Source organism: Branchiostoma floridae, chromosome 5, assembly GCF_000003815.2.
Source record: "Branchiostoma floridae strain S238N-H82 chromosome 5, Bfl_VNyyK, whole genome shotgun sequence".
Lineage (NCBI taxonomy): Eukaryota > Metazoa > Chordata > Leptocardii > Amphioxiformes > Branchiostomatidae > Branchiostoma > Branchiostoma floridae.
In genome coordinates this window covers 7,595,303-7,622,478 of record NC_049983.1, presented here as the reverse complement: position 1 = coordinate 7,622,478, position 27,176 = coordinate 7,595,303, and the positions used below count along the sequence as shown (strand labels likewise).

General features: G+C 42.0%; 2 protein-coding genes and 1 long non-coding RNA gene across 3 annotated transcripts; 1 reads left to right on the top strand and 2 right to left on the bottom strand.

Annotated features, from left to right (window-relative positions):
- Window positions 1-6,929: 6,929 nt before the first annotated feature.
- Window positions 6,930-11,319, bottom strand: LOC118415657 (cyclic GMP-AMP synthase-like). The gene is made up of 7 exons (XM_035820384.1): window positions 11,300-11,319; window positions 10,993-11,133; window positions 9,640-10,246; window positions 9,116-9,175; window positions 8,762-8,958; window positions 8,161-8,346; window positions 6,930-7,356 (listed from the first exon to the last, which is right to left on the bottom strand). The coding sequence occupies exons 1-7, from the start codon at window positions 11,317-11,319 to the stop codon at window positions 7,191-7,193; spliced, it is 1,377 nt and encodes a 458-aa protein (XP_035676277.1). The 3' UTR covers window positions 6,930-7,190.
- Window positions 11,320-11,394: 75 nt separating this feature from the next.
- LOC118415129 lies at window positions 11,395-18,633 on the bottom strand. Its single transcript, XR_004831075.1, has 3 exons — window positions 18,517-18,633; window positions 12,068-12,268; window positions 11,395-11,522 (listed from the first exon to the last, which is right to left on the bottom strand). It is a non-coding gene; the product is annotated as an uncharacterized LOC118415129 (long non-coding RNA).
- A 1,569-nt stretch (window positions 18,634-20,202) lies between these two features.
- On the top strand, window positions 20,203-25,251 carry LOC118415656 (cyclic GMP-AMP synthase-like). Its single transcript, XM_035820383.1, has 8 exons — window positions 20,203-20,342; window positions 20,733-20,876; window positions 21,637-21,789; window positions 22,116-22,683; window positions 22,897-22,959; window positions 23,510-23,703; window positions 23,933-24,118; window positions 24,921-25,251. Exons 1-8 carry the CDS (start codon window positions 20,203-20,205, stop codon window positions 25,090-25,092), a joined length of 1,620 nt encoding a protein of 539 aa, XP_035676276.1. The 3' UTR covers window positions 25,093-25,251.
- The last annotated feature ends 1,925 nt before the right edge of the window (window positions 25,252-27,176 follow it).

Genomic DNA, 27,176 nt, shown 5'->3' with positions numbered 1-27,176 from the left:
CATGTACTGTAAGTGCATGAGGGACTCCCAGGGTTTGTACTGAACAGAAACATTTATTTTGTCAGATATAGCTAGGAAGAAATTAGGTCGTATGATTGAGGGGAGGGGAGGGGGATTTGGAGCGTTTAGTGTAGTATACATGTATAATTGAGTTCCACGAACACATCCCTTCGCCAAATAATGATGCCTTTCTTTAAGACTTTAAGTCTTATTCAGAAATACTAAAGATTACCTACCCCATAGCAAACGACAGCATGGGCGTGTATAAGTAGTAGTTGGAATAAATTCCATTTTATCCATCACAACTAAGCTCGATCTAGTAATGTTATCCACAAAGAAACACTCATACATACACAGCCCACTGCAGTACCGCAGGGAAACGACAGGTAAACTATTTCGAACTTGATTTTCCTTTACACAAGAAGTAATTTCAAGTCCGCACTTTTTCAAATTATGCTGGTGACATATACATACAGTAAAAATGGTGTTCAACTGACAAGGTGGTGGATGATTGAAACACGTGACAAGCTCTTATATGACGTCATTGCCAGACTCATAATTTTTCTTCCCACTCTGCCATCGTCAGGTGTCACAGAAGGCAGCGTCTTAGCCAGGTACAACTCAAGGTAAGGAGATTTTCTATAAGAAAGTAAGATTGCACAAATTGGAGCCATAATAGGATTCGAACCCTTGACCTCTGTGTTCTGGACTAGGGCTGGGTACCGGTACGGTGTACCGGTAGAAAACCGTTTTTTTCTTATTGTACCGGTCCTGAAAAACCGGACCTGAAAAAACAGATTATATGATCAGGCATTCACACGTTTCGGGGCTCACCGGTCGAAGAAATTAACAAGAGCAAAGCAGAGTAGAGTCTATGGTCATTTCTACAAAGTTTACCGTCAATCATACAGAGGCAGTATAGTCTTGCAGGAGAGTCGGGGTTTGAAATACACATACTTAACTTAACAATTTGCACATTATATTTGAAATTTGCACGTAAAAATATTCTGAACTTGCAATCTTGTAAGTTGAAAATATCTGTCCTATAGTAAAAATACTGTGGCCACGGTGTCTTTGTTTGTCTGACGAGGATTGTCAACGGTCGTCAGTAGGTGTTATTTTTTTAGATAATCAAACCCGGTTTTGCTGGAAACTTACATGTTGATTATGTGGATATCTTTCCAAGATTTCAAGTTGTGTCTATATTTTTACGCGCTGATTTCTGTCCGCCAAAAGTGACAGAATGGGCATGATTCTTATCTGTTCTCAGCAGCAAAATTCCACCAAAGAACGAAATGATGGATGCTGGTTAGAACATTGCAGTATATACTAGTTGTATTTTGCCTGTAAATTTTTCAAATTGCACGTAAAATTTTTACCTTCTTGCAATTTTGCATGCTTGTAACGTTGGTTCACCTTTATCCGAAGTTAACCTATATTCGTTGTTTGTAAAAAAACGTATTAAGGGATATGAAGTCAACGGACGGTGGTTTCGAATTCAAATCGGAACATTGTGAAAATATGGCAAATTTGAAACCACAGATTTAATACTCCTTAATGTGCTGTTTTTGAAGACAACGGATAAAGGTCATCCCATGGATAAATATGAACTAGAGTTAGCAAAAAAAAGCATTTCGATCCCTGAGAGTTGATGATACGCCACACGCCCCCACAGGCACGTTGGAGACACGCGTGTAGTTTAAACATTAGAGTACATGAAGATTGGTCTGCTCTAATCACCCACGCACAGAAAACCTGAAGATTTTTCTCGAGAAAATGAAGTTCACCGCTCACAAGATGAAGGATGAGATCATGTGACCAGCCGCCATTGCCACACGAATCATTGTCTTTTCTCCTCACTCCGCGTTCTGCATGTGTTACAATCCCTTCATGGCAGATTTAGACATTAGAAATTCCTCAAATGATTGTAAGGCCTACAATGATTGTAAGAAACTTATCTCCTACTACAAATTAAGCTATAGAACTGTAGCTACGTAGATGCCATACTTTCTACCTCGTACAATTGTGGTGCAATAACGTTATTTGTTTGTTTATTTGTTTGTTTTGTGTTACAGCAGGCGGCGTCTTGGCCAGCTGCAGCTTATCTTAAGGTGAGCAAGATTCCTTAAACAAAGTAGGGAGATGGAAATAAGTACATTTCAGAACATAGCAATCAATATGATCACACAATATGATGTCCGACCTTTTCATATCAAACAAGTTCAGTGTAAAAATATTCATTGCTTATTGTTTGATTGACAAACATGTTGTATTTTGACATGTAGAGTGGTAGAGGAAGTTTCGAGACGGTCTTTTAGTCCCGAGATAGATCTCCTTCCATCCAGGACCTCTGACGACACGACCCCACCTGAATAAAATAACGTATTTCATCATAACGTATAGGTAGCAATCAATATAATCACAAAATAGAATGTCTGACATTCTCTTATGGGGTAAGCTCATGAGTACAAACTGAGACATATTCACTGCTTGTTGCAAACTGTTGATGTTTTTTTTTTCTTCGAGTCATTCTGGTAATTTTGTTTTGATGCAGGAGACCAGAGTAGAACCCGAGACGTCCGAAAACTTGAGGAAGTTAATAATAAGAGTCGGTCTTCTCAGCCCAAAGATCGACTGTCATCCGAGGACAGGGACGATCAAAAGTGTCCAGCAAAACCTGCCGGAGACAGTGGTCAGACAGTACTTCATGTTTCCAGTATCTTAGGGGACTGTAGGCAACATAATCAGTCAATTGTGCTGCAGGTGCTACGAACGTGCGTTCTTAAATGCAAGTGACCTAAATTTGGAGTGTTCAGCTGATAAACAGTAAAAATAGGAAATAATATCCGCTATAAAATATTGTAAGCCAATCGTTGCTCCCTAGACGAACGACGAAATATATTTATCTACTTTTTTATCTAATTTCTTTCTAGGCATATAAGGACAATGTGATAATATGGACTATTGATAACCTAATTTAACAGTGCCGCATACAAATACCAACAGGCTTCTTGATAAGGTAAAAGTAACTCCACATATAGTATTTTTGAAAGGATGATATCCACGGTGTTGAGAGCAAGGAGCCCAACCCTTACCTTCAGCGCTAACACCAGGAAATAATTAATCACAAAGTTCTTCATACACAACTATGAAATTTATTTAGAGCCAACGTTTCGATGACCGTCTGTCATCTTCGTCAGGGCTATACTGATTGGTTTACAATGCACTGGAGCTAGGTGTTACAGGTTCACAGTGCACTGGAGCTAGGTGTTACAGGTTCACAGTGCACTGGAGCTAGGTGTTACAGGTTCACAGTGCACTGGAGCTAGGTGTTACAGGTTCACAGTGCACTGGAGCTAGGGGTTACAGGTTCACAGTGCACTGGAGCTAGGTGTTACAGGTTCACAGTGCACTGGAGCTAGGTGTTACAGGTTCACAGTGCACTGGAGCTAGGTGTTACAGGTTCACAGTGCACTGGAGCTAGGTGTTACAGGTTCACAGTGCACTGGAGCTAGGTGTTACAGGTTCACAGTGCACTGGAGCTAGGTGTTACAGGTTCACAGTGCACTGGAGCTAGGTGTTACAGGTTCACAGTGCACTGGAGCTAGGTGTTACAGGTTCACAGTGCACTGGAGCTAGGTGTTACAGGTTCACAGTGCACTGGAGCTAGGGGTTACAGGTTCACAGTGGCACTGGAACTTGTTGTGCATAAATAACTTTATGATTAAGAATTTTACCAAACTGATTGAATTATTCACGGGCCAGGAAATAATGTTTACAACTAGGGAAAGCGAGGAAAGTCGTGTGAAGTGATAGTCCCTGCAGAAAACATGCGATACAATGACAATACGATTGTCCTTCTAGCTTTGGTCCTCACATTTCTGAACGCACCGCACAATTGTGAAGCATCAGCACTTTCACAACTGCAATCTCAAGGATGTAACGTTCAGAATTCTACTTTACTCCAAATTAACTGTGACAACAAAGGCTTACGTAGTATTCCCAAAGACCTGCCCTCAAGACTCGCTGAACTTTACCTTCCCAAGAACGCACTGACCACGTTTCCCTGTATGGCGCTACCCTATTTGAACAACATAATCTTAAGAAACAACAACATCAGTTACTTCCCTTGGTACTGTCTGAAGAGCATGCCCATGCTAGTTCATTTGGATTTGTCATATAATCAGCTGTCTTGTGTAAACATGTATCCTGTGAAGCATTTCGTATCAAACTTGGAAATAGTGAACGTTTCCTTCAATAACATCAAGACATTGTCTATGTGCGATCTTGGGTGGAACGTGCACGTACCAAATGAACGAGAAATATCATACGCACCTTTCATAGCGGGTAATCCTTTCCACTGTGACTGCAAACTAGCATGGGCCGTTGATGCCGCTGTATTGGCGGACTTGTGCCGTAACTTGAAAACACCGGGCATGTGCGACACTGTTAGGAAAAATCAAATTACATCCTCCATGTACAACAACCCTACTTTGTTCCGTTGTAAAACACCTGATAACCGAAAGAACGAAGAGCTACACATGCTCACGATCTCAGAATGTAATTCTAGCTGGACTAAGACCGCCCTAAGACCTTGTGATCCTAACAGAGTCTGTCCTACGGGCCTTCATCCATCTGACGTCAGTACTCCGTCCTTGTTGCCACTAACAACGCAGCAGGCTGAAATGTTTGAGATTTCTCAAAACGTTACTACTGAATTCGAAACCGTTGCCAATAAGGCATGGGTCTGGGTGGTGACTGGATCAGTAGTTGGAGCGGTAGTTGTCCTGAATGGTGTGGGCTTAGCTTTCTATTGTGCACTGGTCAGGAAACAATCTAACAACGCAACTGCGCAGCTTGGTCACGTAAACAACATTGCGGCTGGCCAAGTTGTAAACAACGCTTGTTTTCAACAAACTGGAAGCAGTCAGAACGCCCAGGCTGATGATCAGGAAGGCTGCAGCAATGGTCCGGAAACAGACCCCGATTCCTGCTTATACGAAACTATACCCGAAACAGTTGAACCATATGCAAGGTCTTCTTATGTTTTTGATGTGCCTCAATATCATATTGGCGAAAGTGCAGACATGACCAATCCTGAGGAAACAGAAGGCACCAGTACCTTTCCTGGTCCAGAAGCACAGGCCTTTGATCATGCCGGCAACCATGGGGAAGTTACTGATGACGACAAGGTCGAAAGTAAGGTGGTGAAGTCAGAAACAGAGGCTTGCGTAAATGTGGTAAAAACTAATACGATTGAGCCGTATGCAAGCTGTCCTTATGTCTTTGATGTACCTCAATATCATCTTATGGACGCTGAGACGGCAGGTGAAACCAGCCCTAAGAATAATGAAGGCGCCAATGCATTATCTGGCCCATACGAGCCAGGAGAAGTTTCCGATGAAGATGGCGTTGACAATGAGTCGCCAAAATTAGATGACGGTCAGTCCTGCATACAAGAGACTACAACAAACAGCACATCAAAACCTTCTTCAAATTCGCGTCTTAAGTGCGACGTATATAACCGTGAACAAACCGGTACCAGTGCAGAAGTTTCCAAAACGTACGGAACCGATGGCATCAGGCAGTTTGCTCGCTCATCTGGCTATTCCTCTGGACAGGAAAGGCAAAACACGTACACCGACCTTGCATTCCCAAACATCTAAATAATGATGAACGTACACCTGTTAATGGGAAGATAAAGTCAAACCTGCTCAAGACGATCACCCGGAGGACCGGACGTTTTGGACAGGTGGTCGGTTTGAAGAGTATCAACTCACAACATGTCCAAGGCATAGTATAAATGCGGTGTTTAATAAAACTATAAATGTTTCAATAACTGTGATATATAAACTACATTGCGACTTTCAGTACTATAGTGATTGACGCACAGAAGGATACACTTTGTATTTTTATCGTAGGAACTACTTTTGAGTTGTTAGGAACGCTCTGGATTTAATATATAACACCAACCGATTTTTAAAGTTTCGGAGCGCTAAATAAGTCTACACAAGATGTTTAATTTTAGCAAGTCAAAGTTTGCTCCAGGAAGAGTGTATGTTTCAGCATGTGACGTTGGCACAAATTCCATACTCAACTCACATGGTAAAAAATTTGTAAATATGTCAAAGTAGTCATGATGTAGGAATGTAACAAATATCACTATTCGTCAATATGACTCACTATGGAATATATGAGGAGAAAATTAGTTTTGTTTATATCGATTAGACCTTAAGATCTATCATGAGTTCAGATGGTATATCGACTTTTTGTTTTATCGACACTGATTCTATTTATGATATAACGTTATCTATTTAATAAGTAACTTGATACATACTACGGTAATCATTCGATATGAGAAGGTGATAAAATGATCTATTCTGTACGTTGCCATACATCGTCCACATCAACTTTTAGAAAGTGCAAGCAATATAGTTGTAAAAATTGTGACTGAAACATTAACATTTTTTGGCTTCATGAGCTGTCTGCTGTCAATGATGCATTTCTAAGGCTGTTTGTTTTCGTAACATAGATATCTTGTTATATCCTGATGATCCGTCGATCCTTTCTTGAGTTATTCTGTTTCAAAGTCTGCAACAAAATTGGCAGACAAAACAAGCCGCTAGGGGGCCCAAACTTACTTCTTGCTCCGAGACCTATCAATTCTTAAAAGAATAACTAACCTGACACTTACAGAAAATTTTACCTCAAACTTTAAAGCGCCACTGAATAACCACAACTCGTCGCTAGTAGGCCCATTATCAAACTTGACCTTTCCTTTTGCCACCCCTACCCATCTACCGAGTAGAGTAGAGTAGAGTAGAGTAGAGTAGAGTAGAGTAGAGTAGAGTAGAGTAGAGTAGAGTAGAGTAGAGTAGAGTAGAGTAGAGTAGAGTAGAGTAGAGTAGAGTTGAGTACAGTACAGTACAGTGCAGTGTAGTACAGTGGAGTGGAGTGGTGTGGAGTTGATCCGACTCCTTTTTTCAACCTTCTTGGATAGGGTATTATTAAGTAGAGTAGAATAGAACATAGAGCACATTTCTTTTAGGTAGGAGTCTTAGGATTAATGAGAAAAAGCTAATTAATTCCTCCCTGCACTTTATCATTGCAAACCCCAGCTGTTGAAAACTCACAGGATTACAATAATACATGTGGGCAATATCTATCGATCGACGTAATACCTACACATGCTACAAGCAAATGTAAAGTATTCTGTTTCTCTCATGCTCATTGTCGATCAGCTGTGTCACGCGCCTGCGCACATTCTCGATGGTCACGTGACGGATGCCGTCCAACAGGTTCAGTTCAGGCAGGTAGAAGTGAGGCAGACGTCTGTCTTCCAGACACGCCTCGATCCTGCGGAAATTAACACTGACATGTTACACAGATAACAGCACACATATGTCTAATACCAACCTCACATTAGGCGAAAATCGATCGGACGACGAGTCTGCGAGCTCTACATTACGAGGAGGCATGACCCTGACGGGAAGGGGGGAACTCTGCCATTTCTTCGTCGGCAGCAGGGTCTTGCCTCCTCGTAATTTAGAACTCGCAGACTCGTCGTCCGATCGATTTTCGCTTAATGTGAGGGGGGTATATTAAACGACCCTATGCGAAGCTCGTCATAATATTTACCGTGGTTTCAGAGGGTTGATTGAGTAGCGCAAGCTCACCTCAATCCGTGGGGTAACCTAGATTCGTTGTTTTAAAAAGAATGAGTGTTTAGAGATTTCAGGTCAACGACGTGGGTTTCAAATGTCAACATTTTCGAGATTTTGCAATGTGAAACTGCCTTCCGCAAAATTAACGATCCCCAAATTCCCGATTTTATATATAATGGGTATAGGTTACCCTACGGATAAAGGTTAACTGTTCCTGACTGCCGAGTATAAAAGAACTTGGATCCTCCCTAATGCCAGGATGACATTTCCAGACCGGGGCCCGACCGATCTGTTTGCAGGAACGAAAAATAAAAGTATTGTGCAAATCTTGCTCATTATTGTTTAGCGTTTTGTGCATGTGTCGTTCTTGCCATGAAAAGGACAAACAGCACTAAGGTTGCTTGAAAAATACACACGTCAGGTAGACTACATGACAAAAAGTACAAAAATATAGAATTAAGCTTTACATAAAACTGTATTACTCGCAATGACAAACCTCAATAGCAGATCAAAGAAACGATCGCCCATGTTGCTGCTCTGCCATTGGTCCTCTTCTTCAAACATGCGCAGCAGGACTGTCTTCAGGTGAAAGGACGTGAACTTGCTCAGACCTGGTTCCCTCCGGAACACGCTCTTCAGGACACGGAGGCAGTCACGACGGCACCCGTGGGCTCCGTCGATGCTGAGCAAGGTTTGATAAGTTCATTGATTTTCAATATAACTCAGTTTGGGTTATACTTATGTCTTAACCCTTCTTAAAAGAATGCTCTAGAGTTGTGTTGCTCTGCAAACTACAAAAGATTTGTCACTTCACATCGAGGTTTGGCCCCTGGCTAAAATGAGACTTGGATCAGTCCTGAACAGTTAATTGATCGATTTTCGATGTACACGTACACGAATATAGCTCAGTCTGTTTTGTCCATGGTGCTGATTTAACAACAAAACGCCGCAAAGTAGCCTCTACTACTAAAGTCCAGGGACATTTTGGAGGGTGGAGACTTAGATCCTCCAGTGCCTAGTGACATGTTAGGTTGCAAGGTTCCTTCGCCCATACAATATCCAATACATATGCATCTAAAATACTCCTCAAATCTGACCTTGCTAGCGTCCTGGTTTCGGTGACGGAGAAGGACTGTCTCCACAGCATGGCAGGATCGCACGTCAGGGACCAGTCCGGAGGTTCCTCAGCATAATCCTTGTACGGTTTGGCGACGTAGTACGTCTGCTGATCCAGCTGGATACACAGGACCAGGTCCACGTCTATGGACAAGCCGTTTCTTTCCTTTATATTAACCTGTCAGAGGTAGAAAATGAAAAGAGAAAACCCAAAGCTTAAGAACACAAATATAACAGAATGCTTTAGACTGAGTACAGCTCAATAACCCATCGGGTTTGCAGTGAAGCATGAATGTTTCTTACGGAAGTTCTGACGGAAAAAGAGATTTACTAACCATTACGGCTGGTCCGTGGCGAGAGACTTTCAGAACAGGATCCAATGCCGAGGTTGATATCTGCAAACGTCCATTCCATGTGAGACAAGTTATATGGTCGAACGTTTTCTATCAATATCATGTAAAGAGTAGCATGCCGCCCTATTTTCTTGTAATGAATTTGTATAGAAATTAAAAAAAAAAGTACGAACTTTGAAACGTATGATATTGGTTGGTGTCTTTAATACTAATGCAGATATCGATGTTTTGAAAAAATAAAGAAAAATAGATTTGACACACACACACACAAATCTTTATTTCAATAGACAGCACATAAAACAAACGAGTGGTATAAACATAGCACACTATAGCAAGACAAGAGAAAAACAGTTGCACAAGGACGGTTGCAGTTGGTAACAACGTTAAATGGCCTGAGACAGGTGTGTCAAGACTTAAGCTTTTTGCACCTGTGGTGAGTATATAGGTTTGAAGAAACAAGTTGCGAAAATTTAACCTGTTCACTCATCAATGAGAGTTGGACCCACCTTGTTGATCCCTCTCTGCACAAGTCCATAGAACCAGTCAAGCATCTTTGTCGGGTTGATGTTTTTGTCTCCAGCAAGACACCTAGAAAACCGGTAAGGGAGGAAAGGGCGCTGGTCGACTCGGAGCCTGGCGTAGCCGGGAGTCATCTTCTCGTCCTCTATATCTTCTGAGCCGTCAATCACGACCATGATGTCAAACTCGTCGGGTTGACCAAATTTGGTGCCCTCGTACATGCTGCCTGTGTATTCTATCCGGGTGCGGCTAGCCCCTTCTGGCCTGCTGGCATCGATTTCTTCATTGACGCTGTCGACTATAGCCCCAATGTATCTTCTAACCAACACTTTTGCGTGCTTTGTTTGGTCGTCGTCGAGTTTCAGTTTCCTGTGGCACATCTTCAACTGCTCCGTGAAATACAGCGCTTCAAACCATTCAGGGACGACTGAGCTTTTGACAAGGTGTGATTTGCTTTCTAGCGCGACCACAGGATACCTGGACTGAGCGGGCGAGCTGAAGACATCTCTCCGATATTGGGGATCGTCGACACACACAAAGGTGAATTCAGTGCCAAAACTCGCTGGATAGGCTCTTGGTCGATATCTAATGTGCCTGCATTGATTGAAATACAATGTTAAAATAGCTTTTCACAACAATTTGTTTAGCAAGATGCGATATGAAAGAGAAATCTAAGCAGAACCTACTAGTACATCCTACCTAAACTTAATAGAAACACCAATGCATATCAGGCTAACGTGAAACTGTACATTTCAAAATCCAATTTGGACATTCATTCTGCTAATCACATTGTAGGGGAACTCAAAATGTCTCCAAAGGTGATGTGTGTTTTTAATGGTAATACAACGCAAATGGCGAAAGGCTGTCAGCGTGCCCCCATCATAGTGGCCTTGCCGTTAACATACAGTACTATGAGTATGAGCCAATGCCCCCCATTGACACATCATATGTTACGTACATGTTGTGCTTAGTACCAGAAGGGTAACATCCTTTTATCATTGCAAATCTCTTTTTGATGCATTTTAATAATTTTACATTAATATTACACTGAAACGCAAATGCGCTGCACGTCATTGTGAGCGCAAGGGAAACTTGGGAAAAACAAAGCGCAAAGGTGCATGCCATAGTCAACAAACCCCAACGTACCACCACGATGCCACAGCCCAGTGAGATATCCACTTTATCCAATCACAGAATAATTACTACCCAAGGGAAACCCTGATACACATTCATTCGAAATTATATACAATTTCGTTTCCTATATTGCAACTGAGCAGATTGCTCTGTAAGCGTCAACTTTAGTCTTGAAAACAGAGAAGTACGGCCGACTTTTTACGTACCTTTTAGGAAAGACATTTCTTCGATAGTCGTTCAAGTAGTCCCTTTCCATCTGCCATTCGGGGATCCGAGAGGCGACTTCCTCCCGTACTCGTGTGCTCCTTTCTGGCTCAGCATTGAATCTATGTCGATATCCCGGATGCCTGTGCGAATTGAAATTCAAAGCCATGGCAACGTTCTTTAGACAATATTAGCATGCTACGTACGTGTACAATCAATTAGCAATTCAAGCAAAACGTACTCTCCTTCTTTACGTAATGCGAAGTAATGGACGAGAATTCAAAGTTGACAGTTATATTCTACACTTACCTTCTTACGTCTAGATTCATCCTAAGCGTCAAATCATTGAATCAGTGAGAGACCATGGTACTGTCTTTTGAAGTACACGTACCTTTCTGGCAAGGCGTTGTCGTTAACACTCCTTCGATATTCGTAGGCTTCGGGCAAGCGAACTTCGTCCTTTTTCTTTTCCTTTGCATGCCTTTCTGGCTTATGGTTGGGTCTATCTCGATATCCATGGTATGATCTACGCCTGTACGGATTGAGATTGATTGCCACTGTAGCTCAGTTTTTTTAAAAGTTTGTTGTTTTTTCTTTAATTTGTTTATTGTTTTTTTAAATAAACAAAAACAGGGGGAACCTTTCAACATAATGTAGTACACATTAAATAATCAAAGATTTCAAAATAATCATATCTCAAACATAATAATAGTTTGTTAAGCAGAACAATTTGTTTAGCAAGCTACAATTATGAACAAAGACATTGCTTGGACATGTCTTAACACAAAATTAATATTCATAAAGGCAAAGTAACGTTAACAGAGACAATTGACCGGTAAAAGCAAATGTAAGCGATCATACGTAACGCCGTTAAATAAATACAGTAGAAGCCGCTTAATTGCACACCCAATTTGTTAGGGTTTTTCGATCGTGCAATTATCCGAATGGTGCAACAAAGCGAAGTTATTAAGTTGGACCGCACCACCACGGGATTTTGAGATTTCGCGCAATTAACAGAGGTGTGTGATTACCCGTTGTGCAATTAACTGGCTTCTACTGTAGTAGGTAATAATGTACCTTCTAGTGTTTTCATTCTCGTATCCTGTCAGCCACTTCCAAGCTTTGTAGATCAGCCAGACCACAAACACTGGTATCCCAATGACTATGGATAGGGCAACTAGCAAAACAAAGGCCTCTTCGGATTCATTCATAATGCCGGACTACAGTCGTTCACTGAAGGAGGAGTGTTGGCTTCTCTGACGGCGTAATTCCGTTTTACTGAAAAGAAGGTACACCAAGTGGACTTGTAAAAAAATGCCCATTTTACTTGCATGCTGGTCGCTTGTCTGGCTATGTACCACAATCTCATCTTTTATATTCAAAAGTGATTTTAGACCACTCTGACAGGGATCGGGTATGGGCGTGACTTGGTGTAACCTATCATTTGTGTATGTTGAACTCCTAATTAATAGCTATTCGAGTCCAGAAGAGCTACGTTTGCCTGAACTTGAAGAGTAAACGGAAGGTTGCCCCGTGCTGAGGTTTCGATCGTTTAGCCTCCTGTGCAGGTCTTCTGGGTGGCTAGCATCTTCTAGTGCTTTTTGGTCAATTTTTATGATCGCTCTAAGGGCAAATTTGTACTTCAACTACTGGGATTGGCGTTTCGATCATAATTGGCCATATTAGAACCAACTAGAGTTTCACGAAACACATACCTTCGCCAAATAATCAAGGTTCATAATGGAGAGTGTCTTGATCAAAGACTTTAAGGTCTCATTCATCTATTACTCTAGAGTACCTACCAGAATTAAACAGCTGCATGAAAGTGTGTATATGGTGGTTGAAAATTCCCTTTTATCCATTACATATTTCTTCAAGCGTCAAAGTGGTTTAAGCTTATTTATGATGATTATTTATGATGATTAATTATAGGCTACGGATCTGCTACTGGATGTCGGGGAGCCCCTACGACCACTGAGGTTACGGGCCGTGAGTGAGTGACAGAGCCATCACCCTATACGGTATACCATGGTAAATAATTATTTGGCTAACTTCTTCTATTTGTGATCTAGCCGTGCGCTACTTCTGGGTGACAATTTTGTCACTGTCTAACAAACAAGTGTGCTTGCAATAGACAGCAAAACATCTCCAGATATACTGTTTTTAATTGGATTTGGCGGTTGGTCGCAATAGACAGTAATAACCCCTATAACTCATTGGTATAACCCAGTTCAAAGGTCAAACAGTGTTCCTAAGCAAAACTCTGCACACGTGTCATGGCGTTGCTAAGATCATAAAACTCTCCAAAATCGCACTTCCTGATGATAATGAGAGGAGGAGACGGTTAGTGGGTCCTTCTCTGTACCTTCTAAATCTTAATATGAATCACCACGAATATGTGCCTCCCTTATGACATGGACCACACGACTTTCTTACCCTTAGATGTCATTGACTTGGTGGGAGGGGGCGTATCAGTGAAAACTGTGGTCAAAGGTGAGGTTTCGGGAGGGTCTTTTTAGCGAATGCCCACAAACGCCCACTCTAGAGAAGTCCGCGCTGCACGAATCTCATTTTTTTTGCTTGGAATATGTCCACGTTGTGCTCCCATGTATTAATCCTGAGTTTCAAGTCAATCCATTGACCCGAAGTGACATAAATCAAAGTTTCGATTCTCGATGGTCTTTTTAGTGAACGCCCAGCAAAATGTCTTTTTAGCGAATGCCCACTATATCCACAAAAATATCGGCCGTCGCGCAACGACACCTAAACCTACCGCCACAAACATGTTCAAGATGGTGTCCCATTGATGTGTACGGAGTTTCCGTGCTTTACAAGCATTTTAAGTCCCTGTTTTTGGTCAAAATGTACGGCGACGATACTACCATACTTTAACTATAGCAATTCAAAATGGCGGGCACTAGTCATGTGACCTCCTTGCGGGACTGTTCTATAAGTATCGCGGGAGGGACTGTTGTAGCATAGCTTCTCATACAACCATTTTAGAGTGAATTCTGAACAAGATTTTCATTTCATAGTGCTATCATCTGACTGATATTTACAATGTGGTCATTTTTTCTGTGCTATTATTACCCAGGTTTGAGGAACTTAGTGCAAATATGGATATTGATTCACCTCAGTGCCCAATTAATGTACAAAAGGCTCAGACACATTAGTGTTATAAACCTGAATAGGGGCAGGTAACCAATACTAGAAAAACATAGCTATTTATTATTAACAATACTATTTACATTATGATAATAACTCTTCACCAAACTGGACTTTTCTTATCTTTATTTATCACAGAAACATTGTTACAATGAGGATTTGACTAGATGAGTATCTGTTACAGTGTGTACAAACTTATTTCAAATACAAAAATGTATTTCGTTTCACTTCCTAAATATTTTTAAAGTATTGGAAGAAGTTGACACATAAACAATATTAATTGCATTATTTATGTGTAGTAAAATGTGACCACATGCTATCAATAGCCTAATAAAATGTTGGAACATGGCACAAGCGGGCTCCTCTTCTGAGTACAGAAAGGAAATGTTTTATAACATTTAGTTATGACGTAGAAAATTCCAATTGTAAAATGTACCTTTATTAACATTTACAAACAAATTGTTTTTTCTCTTCTTAATAAATGACAACAATACAGGTAAGTAAGGTGTGTTTCCTTTTATAACAGGCCAGGTAAGACGCCGTACAGGTAAGTAAGGTGTGTTTCCTTTTATAGCAGACCAAGTAAGACACCGTACAGGTGAGTAAGGTGTACTTCCTTTTATAACAGACCAGGTAAGACACCGTACAGGTAAGTAAGGTGTGTTTCCTTTTATAACAGACCAGGTAAGACACCGTACAGGTGAGTAAGGTGTATTTCCTTTGATTACAGACCAGGTAAGACACCGTACAGGTGAGTAAGGTGTGATTCCTTGACTACAGGCCAGGTAAGACACCATACAGGTAAGTAAGGTGTGTTTCCTTTTATAACAGGCCGGGTAAGACACCGTACAGGTAAGTAAGGTGTGTTTCCTTTTATAGCAGACCAAGTAAGACACCGTACAGGTGAGTAAGGTGTATTTCCTTTTATAACAGACCAGGTAAGACACCGTACAGGTAAGTAAGGTGTGTTTCCTTTTATAACAGACCAGGTAAGTCACCGTACAGGTGAGTAAGGTGTATTTCCTTTGATTACAGACCAGGTAAGACACCGTACAGGTGAGTAAGGTGTGTTTCATTGACTACAGGCCAGGTAAGACACCATACAGGTAAGTAAGGTGTGTTTCCTTTTATAACAGACCAGGTAAGACACCGTACAGGTGAGTAACGTGTATTTCCTTTGATTACATACCAGGTAAGACACCGTACAGGTGAGTAAGGTGTGTTTCCTTTTATAACAGACCAGGTAAGACACGTACAGGTAAGTAACGTGTATTTCCTTTGTTCACAGGCCAGGTAAGACACCGTACAGGTGAGTAACGTGTATTTCCTTTCATTACAGACCAGGTAAGACACCGTACAGGTGAGTAAGGTATGTTTCCTTTTATAACAGACTAGGTAAGACACCGTACAGGTAAGTAACGTGTATTTCCTTTCAGTACAGACCAGGTAAGACACCGTACATGTGAGTAACGTGTATTTCCTTTCATTACAGACCAGGTAAGACACCGCACAGGTGAGTAAGGTGTGTTTCTTTTGTCTATAGACCAGATAGGGTATTACACAGGTGAGTAAGGCGTCTTTCCTTTTCCTGTAGACCAGATAGGGTATTATACAGGTAAGTTAGGTGTCTTTCCTTCGCCTATATACCAGATGGGGCATTATACAGGTAAGTAAGGTGTCTTTCCCTTGCCTATATACCAGATAGGCCATTATACAGGTGAATAGGGTGTCTTTCCTTTGCCTATAGACAAGATAGGCCATTATACAGGTGAGTAAGGCGTCTTTACTTTGCCTATAGACCAGACAGGGTATTATACAGGTGAGTAAAGCGTCTTTCCTTTGCCTATAGACCAGATAGGTATTAAACAGGTGAGTAAAGCAACTTACTTACCTGTATAATGCCCTATCTGGTCTATAGGCAAAGGAAAGACACCTTACTCATCTGTGCGGTGTCTTACCTGGTCTGTAATCAAAGGAAATACACGTTACTCACCTGTACGGTGTCTTACCTGGTCTGTTATAAAAGGAAACGTACCTTACTTACCTGTATGGTGTCTTACCTGGCGTGTTATCAAAGGAAATACACGTTACTCAACTGTATGTTGTCTTACCTGGTCTGTAAACAAAGGAAATACACTTTTCTCACCTGTGCGGTGTCTTACCTGGTCTGTAATCAAAGGAAACACACCTTACTCACCTGTACGGTGTCTTACCTGGTCTGTGAACAAAGGAAATACACGTTACTCACCTGTATGGTGTCTTACCTGGTCTGTAATCAAAGGAAATACACGTTACTCACCTGTACGGTGTCTTACCTGGTCTGTTATTAAAGGAAACACACCTTACTTACCTGTATGGTGTCTTACCTGGCCTGTAGTCAAGGAAACACACCTTACTCACCTGTACGGTGTCTTACCTGGTCTGTAATCAAAGGAAATACACGTTACTCACCTGTACGGTGTCTTACCTGGTCTGTAATGAAAGGAAATACACGTTGCTCACCTGTAAGGTGTCTTACCTAGTCTGTAGTCAAGAAAACACACCTTACTCACCTGTACGGTGTCTTACCTGGTCTGCTATAAAAGGAATCACACCTTACTTACCTGTACGGTGTCTTACCTGGCCTGTTATAAAAGGAAACACACCTTACTTACCTGTATTGTTGTCATTTATTAAGAGTTTAAAAAAACAATTTGTTTGTAAATGTTAATAAAGGTACATTTTACAATTGGAATTTTCTACGTCATAACTAAATGTTATAAAACATTTCCTTTCTGTACTCAGAAGGGGAGCCCGCTTGTGCCATGTTCCAACATTTTATTAGGCTATTGATAACATGTGGTCACATTTTACTGCACATAAATAATGCAATTAATATTGTTTATGTGTCAACTTCTTCCAATACTTTAAAAATATTTAGGAAGTGAAACGAAATACATTTTTGTATTTGAAATAAGTTTGTACACACTGTAAAAGATACTCATCTAATCAAATCCTCATTGTAACAATGTTTCTGTGATAAATAAAGATAAGAAAAGTCCAGTTTGGTGAAGAGTTATTATCATAATGTAAATAGTATTGTTAATAATAAATAGCTATGTTTTTCTAGTATTGGTTACCTGCCCCTATTCAGGTTTATAACACTAATGTGTCTGAGCCTTTTGTACATTAATTGGGCACTGAGGTGAATCAATATCCAAATTTGCACTAAGTTCCTCAAACCTGGGTAATAATAGCACAGAAAAAATGACCACAATGTAAATATCAGTCAGATGATAGCACTATGAAATGAAAATCTTGTTCAGAATTCACTCTAAAATGGTTGTATGAGAAGCTATGCTACAACAATCCCTCCCGCGATACTTATAGAACAGTCCCGCAAAGAGGTCACATGACTAGTGCCCGCCATTTTGAATTGCTATAGTTAAAGTATGGTAGTATCGTCGCCGTACATTTTGACCAAAAACAGGGACTTAAAATGCTTGTAAAGCACGGAAACTCCGTACACATCAATGGGACACCATCTTGAACATGTTTGTGGCGGTAGGTTTAGGTGTCGTTGCGCGACGGCCGATATTTTTGTGGATATAGTGGGCATTCGCTAAAAAGACATTTTGCTGGGCGTTCGCTAAAAAGACCATCGAGAATCGAAAACTTTGATTTATGTCACTTCGGGTCAATAGATTGACTTGAAACTCAGGATTAATACATGGGAGCACAACTTGGACATATTCCAAGCAAAAAAAATGAGATTCGTGCAGCGCGGACTTCTCTAGAGTGGGCGTTTGTGGGCATTCGCTAAAAAGACCATGCGGTGAGGTTTCTGTCGTCATAGAGCAAGCATTCCTCGGGGTCTGCGCTGGTCAACACCTGTTTTCTTTAAATGGTTATAAAGACGACCCTTGTTACTGTCTGGTGAGATAAATTTTCAAGATTGAAATTGGGTAAGTACTTTTCTGAAGTCTAAGATGTTTCAGTGTATTTCAACAATGCTTTCCTATTTAGCTATATGGAGAGTTCCAACTGTGATATCAACCTTTTAGAATGTTCCCGTGTTGACTCTGGGCGTGTCGTTTGCTTCCATGTGTAGCAACCTTACTATTTGATCTACAAATATATGAAAAACACCAAGGCAAAGGGACACGTAAAATGCTGGAATGCAAGAAAGGGAATTTTTTTTTTCTAACATGAGACATACATTATAACGTACGATTATACAGCAGATCGCAGTCGCGGAGACATGTCAATTTCAAACTTTGAACAGTTATGGGTCACCTGGAAAGTCCTTGACAATTTAGGACAATAAAAAGGGGATAAATCGCTATATTGGTAGGTTCCGACAGTAATGAATATCGACAGACCTTGTTCTAGATCACACTTCAGCTGTGTCTCTGCTCAGGATTTTGCTTAAATGTGGCGTTTTCTTGGTAATTCAACTTCGAAGTCCACAAGATCACTTCCTGGACACGTATGTTTAAACGAAGGTGAATGGCTCGCAAGGGGGGACGGGAAATGTTTGCTCGTCCACCCACTTTTACCAAATCTTCAAGCAGATGTTAGGATGTAAGAGCGTAACGTTTTCACGGTGTCTAGGTTTAGCCGTTTTCAGATTAAGTTAATTCATACTTAGTATACTTTCAGATATCGCATAGACAACCTTTTGCCTTGTAGGGCTTGTTAAATATAATGTCCAAGCAGACGTTGGGATGGAAGAACGTTTTGACTGCGGCTGTCAGGCTTCATCAGATGCCAATCTTGACAGTCAGTCATAATATACGGTCTTCCACCCAACATCTGCTCGGATGTTCGGTAAAAGTCGAAAAACGACTTCCCCATGACCCCTTGCGCGCCATTGACCTTTGTGACTTACTAACGTTTAAACGTGTCAAGGAAGTGATCTTGTGGACTTGGAAGCTGAATTACTCAAGGAAGCGCCACGTTTTAGCAAAACTCATTGCAGAGGTGCAGAGTGGGATATAGAATAAGGTATGTTGGCATTTCCGATATATATCAATGACTATCCTGGACCTGATTAACGTTACATAACCGATTTTCAATGTAGCTGTCGAACAAATAGTCTAGTAGCGTTTGTCCACATGAAAGCACACAGCACAGTCACGCCCATAGAACTTCACCACAGGTATATTTCTGGGCGTTTCCGATCCGTAGCCTTCTGGAACAGGCCTTCTTGTTGGTTGGTGTTTCTCTCTGTTTTTTGGCCGATTAGGGGTATATTGTGATCGCAAATGTTTGATTGCAAGAGATATTTAGTCTCCTGTGCTGAGTCCTTCTCTCTGTGTGTGTGTGTCCTGTGGCAGGCTTTGGGCATATTTTCTGATCATTCATGTGTTGTAATATGGCCAAAGGCAATGCCAAAAGTTGGCGTATAAGCTTGGCAACATAAGAACACATGAGCGATCAGAAAATAGCACAAATCGGCTCTAAATGGGGTAGGGAATTTCCCGAGCAGCCCTCGTACCCCCTGCTTTGCCTATTGGGTCAGTTAGTCCTCACTCTTAGTGAGCAATTGAGCTGGTCTCAATCATGATGACCTTCAGGCAGTGACCATAAAAATAGCCTGCCACACACAGAGAAGGACTACACAGGAGGGGACTTGCAAATGTGCGTTTATCATTTATCATTTATGCTCAATAGACTACATACTATATAATGTCCTTGCATGAGCCATGCAAGATCCTGCTATCTGAGTGCCTACTAGTAGTAAAATGCATACGTGTCTTGACAAGTTCAATTGGCGCGAGTACCTGTCTTTCAGTAAATGGGATCCACCAGCCAATCCTCCATATAGTTCGGGGTCTAAAACTTCAAGATTTTTTCCCTAGAAATCCGGGCTTTCATATGAGGGTATGTTTGTGTGCCAGTTACGTCAGAAAGTTGAGTTAGTTACGGTTGCTTTCTCCTTTTTTTGTATAGGAAACAATTGTTAAGAGGCTGTATATTGAATGACTGGCGGATACCCTAAAATAGAGTCACGACGTTAGAGAAGCCAACAGGTCATCTTCAGTGAGCGACTGTAGTCCGGCATCATGGTTATAGAGACAGCTGTAACCATATTGCGAGTTGCCGTAACCACATGCGTAGGATTTCTGATGACAGCGTTTGCGGGCTGGCTGATTTACTTGTACTTGACCGGAAGCGATGCTGATGCTGATAAACACAAAAGAAGGTACATCAGAAGCTACTATGTCTACGGTTATTTGCGTCATTTGCGTTTAACAGTCATTTGCCTATGCACTTATATTGTGAAATCTCGCCTTAGTACAGTAGAAGCCGCTTAATTGCACACCCAATTTGCCAGTAAATTCCGTGCAATTATCCGTCGTGTGCGATAATGCGTAGTTACCCAGTGGGACCCCACCACCACGGGATTTAGGGATTCCGTGCAATTGACCGAAGTGTGTGTTTATCCAACGTACAATTAACTGGCTTCCACTGTATTACTAAGGACTTTGTATCACTTTTAAGGAAAGGGTAACGTTTTGCTTTGATTGCTGCCCGTTAAAATTGTAGCTTATTATTTTTTTTCAAAATTGGTATTCAATCTCAATCCGTACAGGAACGACAGATGTCAAGATAGATCCAATGCTGAACCAGAAAGGCATGCAAAGGACAAGGCGGAAGTTCGGTTGCCCAAACCAGCAGAAAGGCAGATGACAAGAGACGACGAATATCGAAGAAGTGTCAACAATGTGCCGGAAAGGTGCGTAAAATTATCGTTGTGTCACACTATTTATTTATTGATCTTATAGAGTGGTCCCTTCAGTCTAGTAGGCTGATTTCCAAGGGAGCACCGAAGACGTGCATGCCCCCCCCCCCCTCTGCTGCAGTTTAGATATACCAACTTGATGAAATGGTGTATGAATGTGAATGATTTGTGAAAGTAAAAAGGAAAAGAACACATAGATGCCGATTCTCATTCATCTGCAATACACACGACTATTCCCATAGAAAGATGGCATATTTGAGTGGTCAAAATGGTCAAAACTAATTCTTTATTTCCCAGTGTTTGAAAATGTACAGTTACAGGTCAGCCTGATATGTAAAGGTCTTTTCTACTATGTTTTAAGATGTAGAAAACGCTCTTCAATTTGGATTGCAATTTGTTCATATTGTAGCTATGATGCTAAACATATTGTTTCAAAAGATTGCCATGGCATCAAAGAAAAATCAAAGATGCTTCACATCCAGTTGGAAGGTGCGAAGTTGAACCGCAATGATCACTGGGTGCTGCCCAAGTCCTACTTACCCCTACTACGCAAGGAGGCGGGACGAGGGGGTAGAAGATCCATGCAAATCTCGACATATTTCTCACAACTCTCGCGAGAACTAGGTCACTCCATGAACAAGATGGCCTGATAGCCATCGACAATTTGGAGGTACGTGTGTTTACCTTTCAAAAGTAGTCACTGATTGATGAAAATTCTATTCACTGCCGTGACATTGAATTTCAATCCATACAGGCGCCATGGGTATCAAGATAGACCAAATGACGAGCCAGAAAGTTCAGCAGTATTGTTGACCGCTGTTGCCGCCGGTGCCGCTCTGTTCCTCGGAGGGCTGATGAGCTACCGACATTGGCGAAGTGTCGATGATGATAATGATGATGATGAAAGGTACGTGAAAATACAACCGCTGGCTCGCTATTTCGAAGACTCTAGTCAATGCTCACGGAGCAGACTGTGACCACTACGAACCCCCATGCATCTTCTCAGTTTTTAAATAAGGAATATTAAAAGTATGTTGAAATGTTAAAAGGAAGGAAGGAAAAGAATATGCCTCCTATGAATGCCGGGTGTCACTTCCAAGAAAATCTGCATGCACTACGTACAACTGACCACATATCATATTTGAATGGTCAAAATTTGATTAACCTTAGATTCCACAGTATTACAAATATACAGTCACACGTCACCCTGGTAAGGCTATTGATCTCATACAGGTTCCACGAATTGCGAGAATCGGCCGTCCCTCATCGCCCTGTACAGGAATTCTGTGGTTATGCTCGTGGGGGCAACTACCGAGTTGGAGGCAATTTCTTGCCCGAAAGCCCATCAAACCCTGTCAAAAGATCGGTAGTCCCAGACTGGTGTGAAGACTTGTCTCTCACGGAGCAGTTGAAGGTGTACCATGAAAAGAAACTGAAACTCGATGACGAACAAACAAAGTGCGCCGAAGAGTTGGTTAGAAGATACATTGGGGCTATAATTGACAGTGTCAAGGAACAAATAGATGCCGGCAGGCCTCAACGGGCCAACCGCTGCCGGATAGAGTACACAGGCAGTATGTACGAGGGCACCAAATTTGGTCAACCAGACGAGTTTGACATCATGGTCGTGATTGACGGATCAGAAGATGTCGAGGGCGAGGAGATGACTCCCGGCTACGCTAGGCTCCAAGCCTGGCAGCACCCTCACCGGTTTTCTAGGTGTCTCGATGGATACCAAAACATCAACCCGACAAAGATGCTCGACTGGTTCTATGGACTTGTGCAGAGAGGGGTCAACAAGGTGGGTCAATCGCTCATTGTCATTGATGTATGACCATTTTTTTCTGGTGCGTCAAACCAGTGAAAAAAAAGCAACTTCAAGTTCCAATGTTTCACATGTGTCCATATGTTTGATAAAATTCATTACAAGAACAATGTGGCATACTACTCTGCGTGTTATAGATAGAAAACGTTCGACCATATAATTTTTCTAACGTGGAATGAATTTTTACAGGTGTCAAGCGCGACCTGGAGTCCTGTTTCATTGAGTGTCTCCCGCCACGGACCAGCCGTAATGGTGAGCAAGCCTCTTCTTTCGTCAAAACAAATCTTAACGTTACTACAAATCTAATGGATTGTTGCGTTGTGTGCAGCCTGGAGCATTGGGTCTTCTTGGGTTCTCTTGGATTCTTTTTTTTTTGGGGGGGGGGCGTTGGTCCGCGATTTTCAACGTTGGCTCTGACGGATGGGGCATATACTTGCTATCACGCCAAACCCCCTTTCACAGCAAACTCCTTTCCTCGGCAAACTCCCTTCCGGGCACAAGAGAACATAGTCAACGTTGAAAATCGTGGTCCAACGCCCGTTCCGAAGACTGCAAGGGAGTCTAGATTCTCTTGCCATTTCCAAAAACATTGGACAACTGAGCTTTGCAGTTATCTTTTGCAGTTGCCACAGTAACTGCATCATCAAGACACTCTGAATAAATACCATAGCTTAAAGCCCAGAATAATTAGAGCAGCATATCTTTTTATATGCGCTACCTGGCAATAGGTTTCTCTGAATCCAGTTTATAGCTTTAGGATACAAAGATGTGACTGTCTTCCTTCTGTCCCCATCTCTGACAGGTAAATATAAATGAAAGGTATGGCTTGTCCATAGACGTGGACCTGGTCCTGTGTATCCAGCTGGATCAGACATACTACGTCGCCAAACCGTACAAGCCGTACGCGGACGAACCTCCGGACTGGTCCCTGAGGTACGATCCTGCCATGCTGTGGAGACAGTCCTTCTCTGTCTACGAAACCAGGATGATATCAAGGTCAGATTAGACAAGTATTTGTAGATCGACGACCGTACGACCATCACGAACCTATTGTGCACTTTGCATTAGCCAATGTGTAGAGGCAGATCTTTTACAGCCAAAAATCCCTTTTGACTTTAGTAGAGGCTCCTTTGCGCAGTGATGTGCTAGAATCAGCATCATAGTCGACGCAAACTGAGCTATATACAGTTTGTACATGTACATTGAAAATCAATCAATTTTTCAGGATCGACAGAGCCAACGAGTGCCGTCGTGACTGCCTCCGTGTCCTGAAGAGCGTGTTCCGGAGGGAACCAGGCCTGGACAAGTTCACGTCCTTTCACCTGAAGACTGTCCTGCTGCGCATGTGTCAAGAAGAGGACCAATGGCAGAGCAGCAAGATGGGCGATCGTTTCTTGGACCTGCTGAGGAGGTTGGTCATTACTCGATCGTAATAGAGTTAATGTTCCTGGCTTCATACAAAGCCAAACTGCAAACTTTTGCTATGGAATTTTTGTTGTATATTTGGCATATAGCAGTGCAAGCAAGTCTTGTTTGTCCTCTGCCAACTTTATGGTGTCAAAGCTTAATGCGACCCTGACAATAGCTCAAAGGATAGCATAGTCCACAAGACGCAAAACACACGATTTTTATGTTACACGAGAAACTCTGATGCATTGCACAATTAATGCCCAGGTACCAATTGAAAAAGGGGGTGCTGTTCACCACTTTCTGGCGTGACTCCTACGTGGCCCCGTAGGATGTCCTGCGGTTACCGGGCTATGTTTGGGCTCGGTCGGGCTCAGCTACCCCCCTGCGTGCAACATTGCAAATTGGACCGTAGCGCTTGGGGGATCTATAGGGGGATCAATAGTCCAGTCCTATCAATGCTGCGCATTTTCAATTCCATGAGGTAATCTAGTCGATATTGAATTTTAACCTATAAGATAATTTTAACGCCGATACATTATTTTAATGCCATATTTGTGAATGCTTTTAAATCGTTTTAAATGTATAGCGTTGTGTAGCAATATGTTACGACACGAGATGGTGTAGTGCAATACTTTGTTTTGTAAAGAGGGCCTTTGGCTGCCACACCTTTTCTGACAAATAAACCATGTTTGATTTGATCTAAGTATTTGTATGTCAGTACTCATTCAACCTCCTGAAACCACGATGTGTAGGGTCGTCAGAGATATGTTATCTATGCAACATCTTACTGTTTATCTCCGCAGGATCGAGTCGTGTCTGCGAGACAGACGTCTGCCTCACTTCTACCTGCCTGAACTGAACCTGTTGGACGGCATACGTCGCGAGACCATCGAAAACATGCGGTTCCGCATCAAACGTCTGATAGACAGCGAACATGAGAGAAACAGAGTGCTCTCACTAGGATTTCGCCAATAAGTACCACCAGTTCCTGCAATCTTGTAGGTTTTCGATGGATGAGGTTTGCAAGAATGCTATAATGTCTAAGGCACATTTCAGTAATCAGCTTTTTCACATGATATCAATCCCAGGACTCCTTTCTATCCTACTCTACTCTACTGTACTCTACTCTACTGCACGCTATAGCTACTGTATTGTACTGTACTGTACTATACTTTTAGTTATTGTACTGTACTGTACTCCACTCTGCTCTGCTCTGCTCTGCTCTACTCTACTCTACTCTACTCTACTCTACTCTACTCTACTCTACTCTACTCTACTCTACTCTACTCTACTCTACTCTACTCTACTATACTTTGTATCATACCTGTGACGCGAAAACGTTCGATACGGGTGTTCCGGACCAGCTGATAACTTTCCGTACGGCCCGGGCTTATCACACGTGCTCCATTCGAAAAAATCGAACTGTTTCGAGTGGGCTGAGTACGGCGCCATCGAAAGTTCGAATACCTGATTCGGACGTTGGAACATTACTGTTGCAACGCTTTTTTTTCGAGGGCAACAAATTTTTTCAACTTCTGGCGCATTTTGCATCAAAACCTTGGTTTTCTCAGGTGGGTATGACATAAATAGAATACAACACGGTGTATTCCGCATCACACTTGGTCTCAGCCCTCCCGCGGGTCGGATCACAACCCGCGGTCAGGCTGATACCTTGGGTGATACCGAATACACCGTGTTGTATTCTATATATACTCTACTCTACTCTACTCTACTTTATGTCATACCTGTGACGCGAAAACGTTCGATACGGGTGTTCCGGACCGGATGATAACTTTCCGTACGGCCCGGGCTTATCACACGGGCTCCATTCGAATAAATCGAACTGTTTCGAGTGGACAGAGTGCCGCGCCATCGACAGTTCGAATACCTGATTCGGACGTTGGAACATTACTGTTGCAACGCTTTTTTTTCGAGGGCAACAAATTTGTTCAACTTCTGGGGCATTTCGCATCAAAACAGTGGTTTTCTCAGGTGGGTATGACATAAATAAAATACAACACGGTGTATTCCGCATCACCCTCGGTCTCAGCCCTCCCGCGGGTCGGGCTGACACCTTGGGTGATACGGAATACGCCGTGTTGTATTCTATATATATTGTTCTCTGCTCTACTTCCCTTCACTCCACTCCATTCTACTCCATATTAATCTAACTCTACCTACTCTTTTCTACTCTACTCTACTCTACTCTACTCTACCTACTCTACTCTACTCTACTCTACTCTACTCTTTTCTATCCTACTCTACTCTACTCTACTCTACTCTACTCTACTCTATTACACTCTACTCTATTACACTCTACTCTATTGCACTCTACTCTATTACACTCTACTCCACTCTGCTTCCTACCCTCCCTCCACTCTACTCTACTTTACGGCTCTTTACTTTCTACTGTACTCTGATCTACTGTAATCTACTTTATGTAGTACCATACTCTATTCTACTCTACTCTTATCCACCCTAGCCTAACCATTCTCTTACGCAGAGGGACCACAGTCGTGTCGAAACTCCTTGTGTTACCTCTGCTATCTAGCGCACTCAGACCAGTTCCGCACCGCCCTGCTTATGAATATTAATGAGCTTACCCTTATATGGGCAGTCAGCCGTTGGAAATCGGGCGTAGGAGTAAGACATAACATGATCGGCTGATAGCTTCCCAGCGGCCTTTGCGAGACAGCTTTCGAAAGCAAAAAGCCCAAGACATTCCTGTTCTCTGATTGGCTGACAGCTGGTTTGTGGCGACAATCACAATAACCGCTGGTAGGCATCTAGATCGCAGGGCCCCAATAGGCTAATGCCGTTCTGAAATAGACGTCTCATTTTAGGTAAGCAGAAAGGAGACAGTGAAATATCTGTATAGTTGTATATCTGTATATTTGAAATCAGTCTCTTGATGTCACTTAAAGTCTTATAACTAATTTTCAGATGTTCTAACATGTAATTCTCATAACTTAATAATGAGCATTATGTATTGTTGTGTATACTTGGAAATGGTTTATGAGTGGGATAAAGAAGAACTTAGATATTTGAAGCATAAAGCG

Coding starts and splice junctions, on each gene's coding strand:
- LOC118415657 (XM_035820384.1), bottom strand. CDS start 11,319: ATGAATCTAGACGTAAGAAG. Junction 8,959..9,115: donor GCCACGGACCAGCCGTAATG/GTTAGTAAATCT, acceptor TACCTCTGACAG/GTTAATATAAAGGAAAGAAA. Junction 7,357..8,160: donor TTCTTTGATCTGCTATTGAG/GTTTGTCATTGC, acceptor TAATTTCCGCAG/GATCGAGGCGTGTCTGGAAG.
- LOC118415656 (XM_035820383.1), top strand. CDS start 20,203: ATGGTTATAGAGACAGCTGTAACCATATTGCGAGTTGCCGTAACCACA. Junction 22,684..22,896: donor TGCAGAGAGGGGTCAACAAG/GTGGGTCAATCG, acceptor GAATTTTTACAG/GTGTCAAGCGCGACCTGGAG. Junction 22,960..23,509: donor GCCACGGACCAGCCGTAATG/GTGAGCAAGCCT, acceptor CATCTCTGACAG/GTAAATATAAATGAAAGGTA.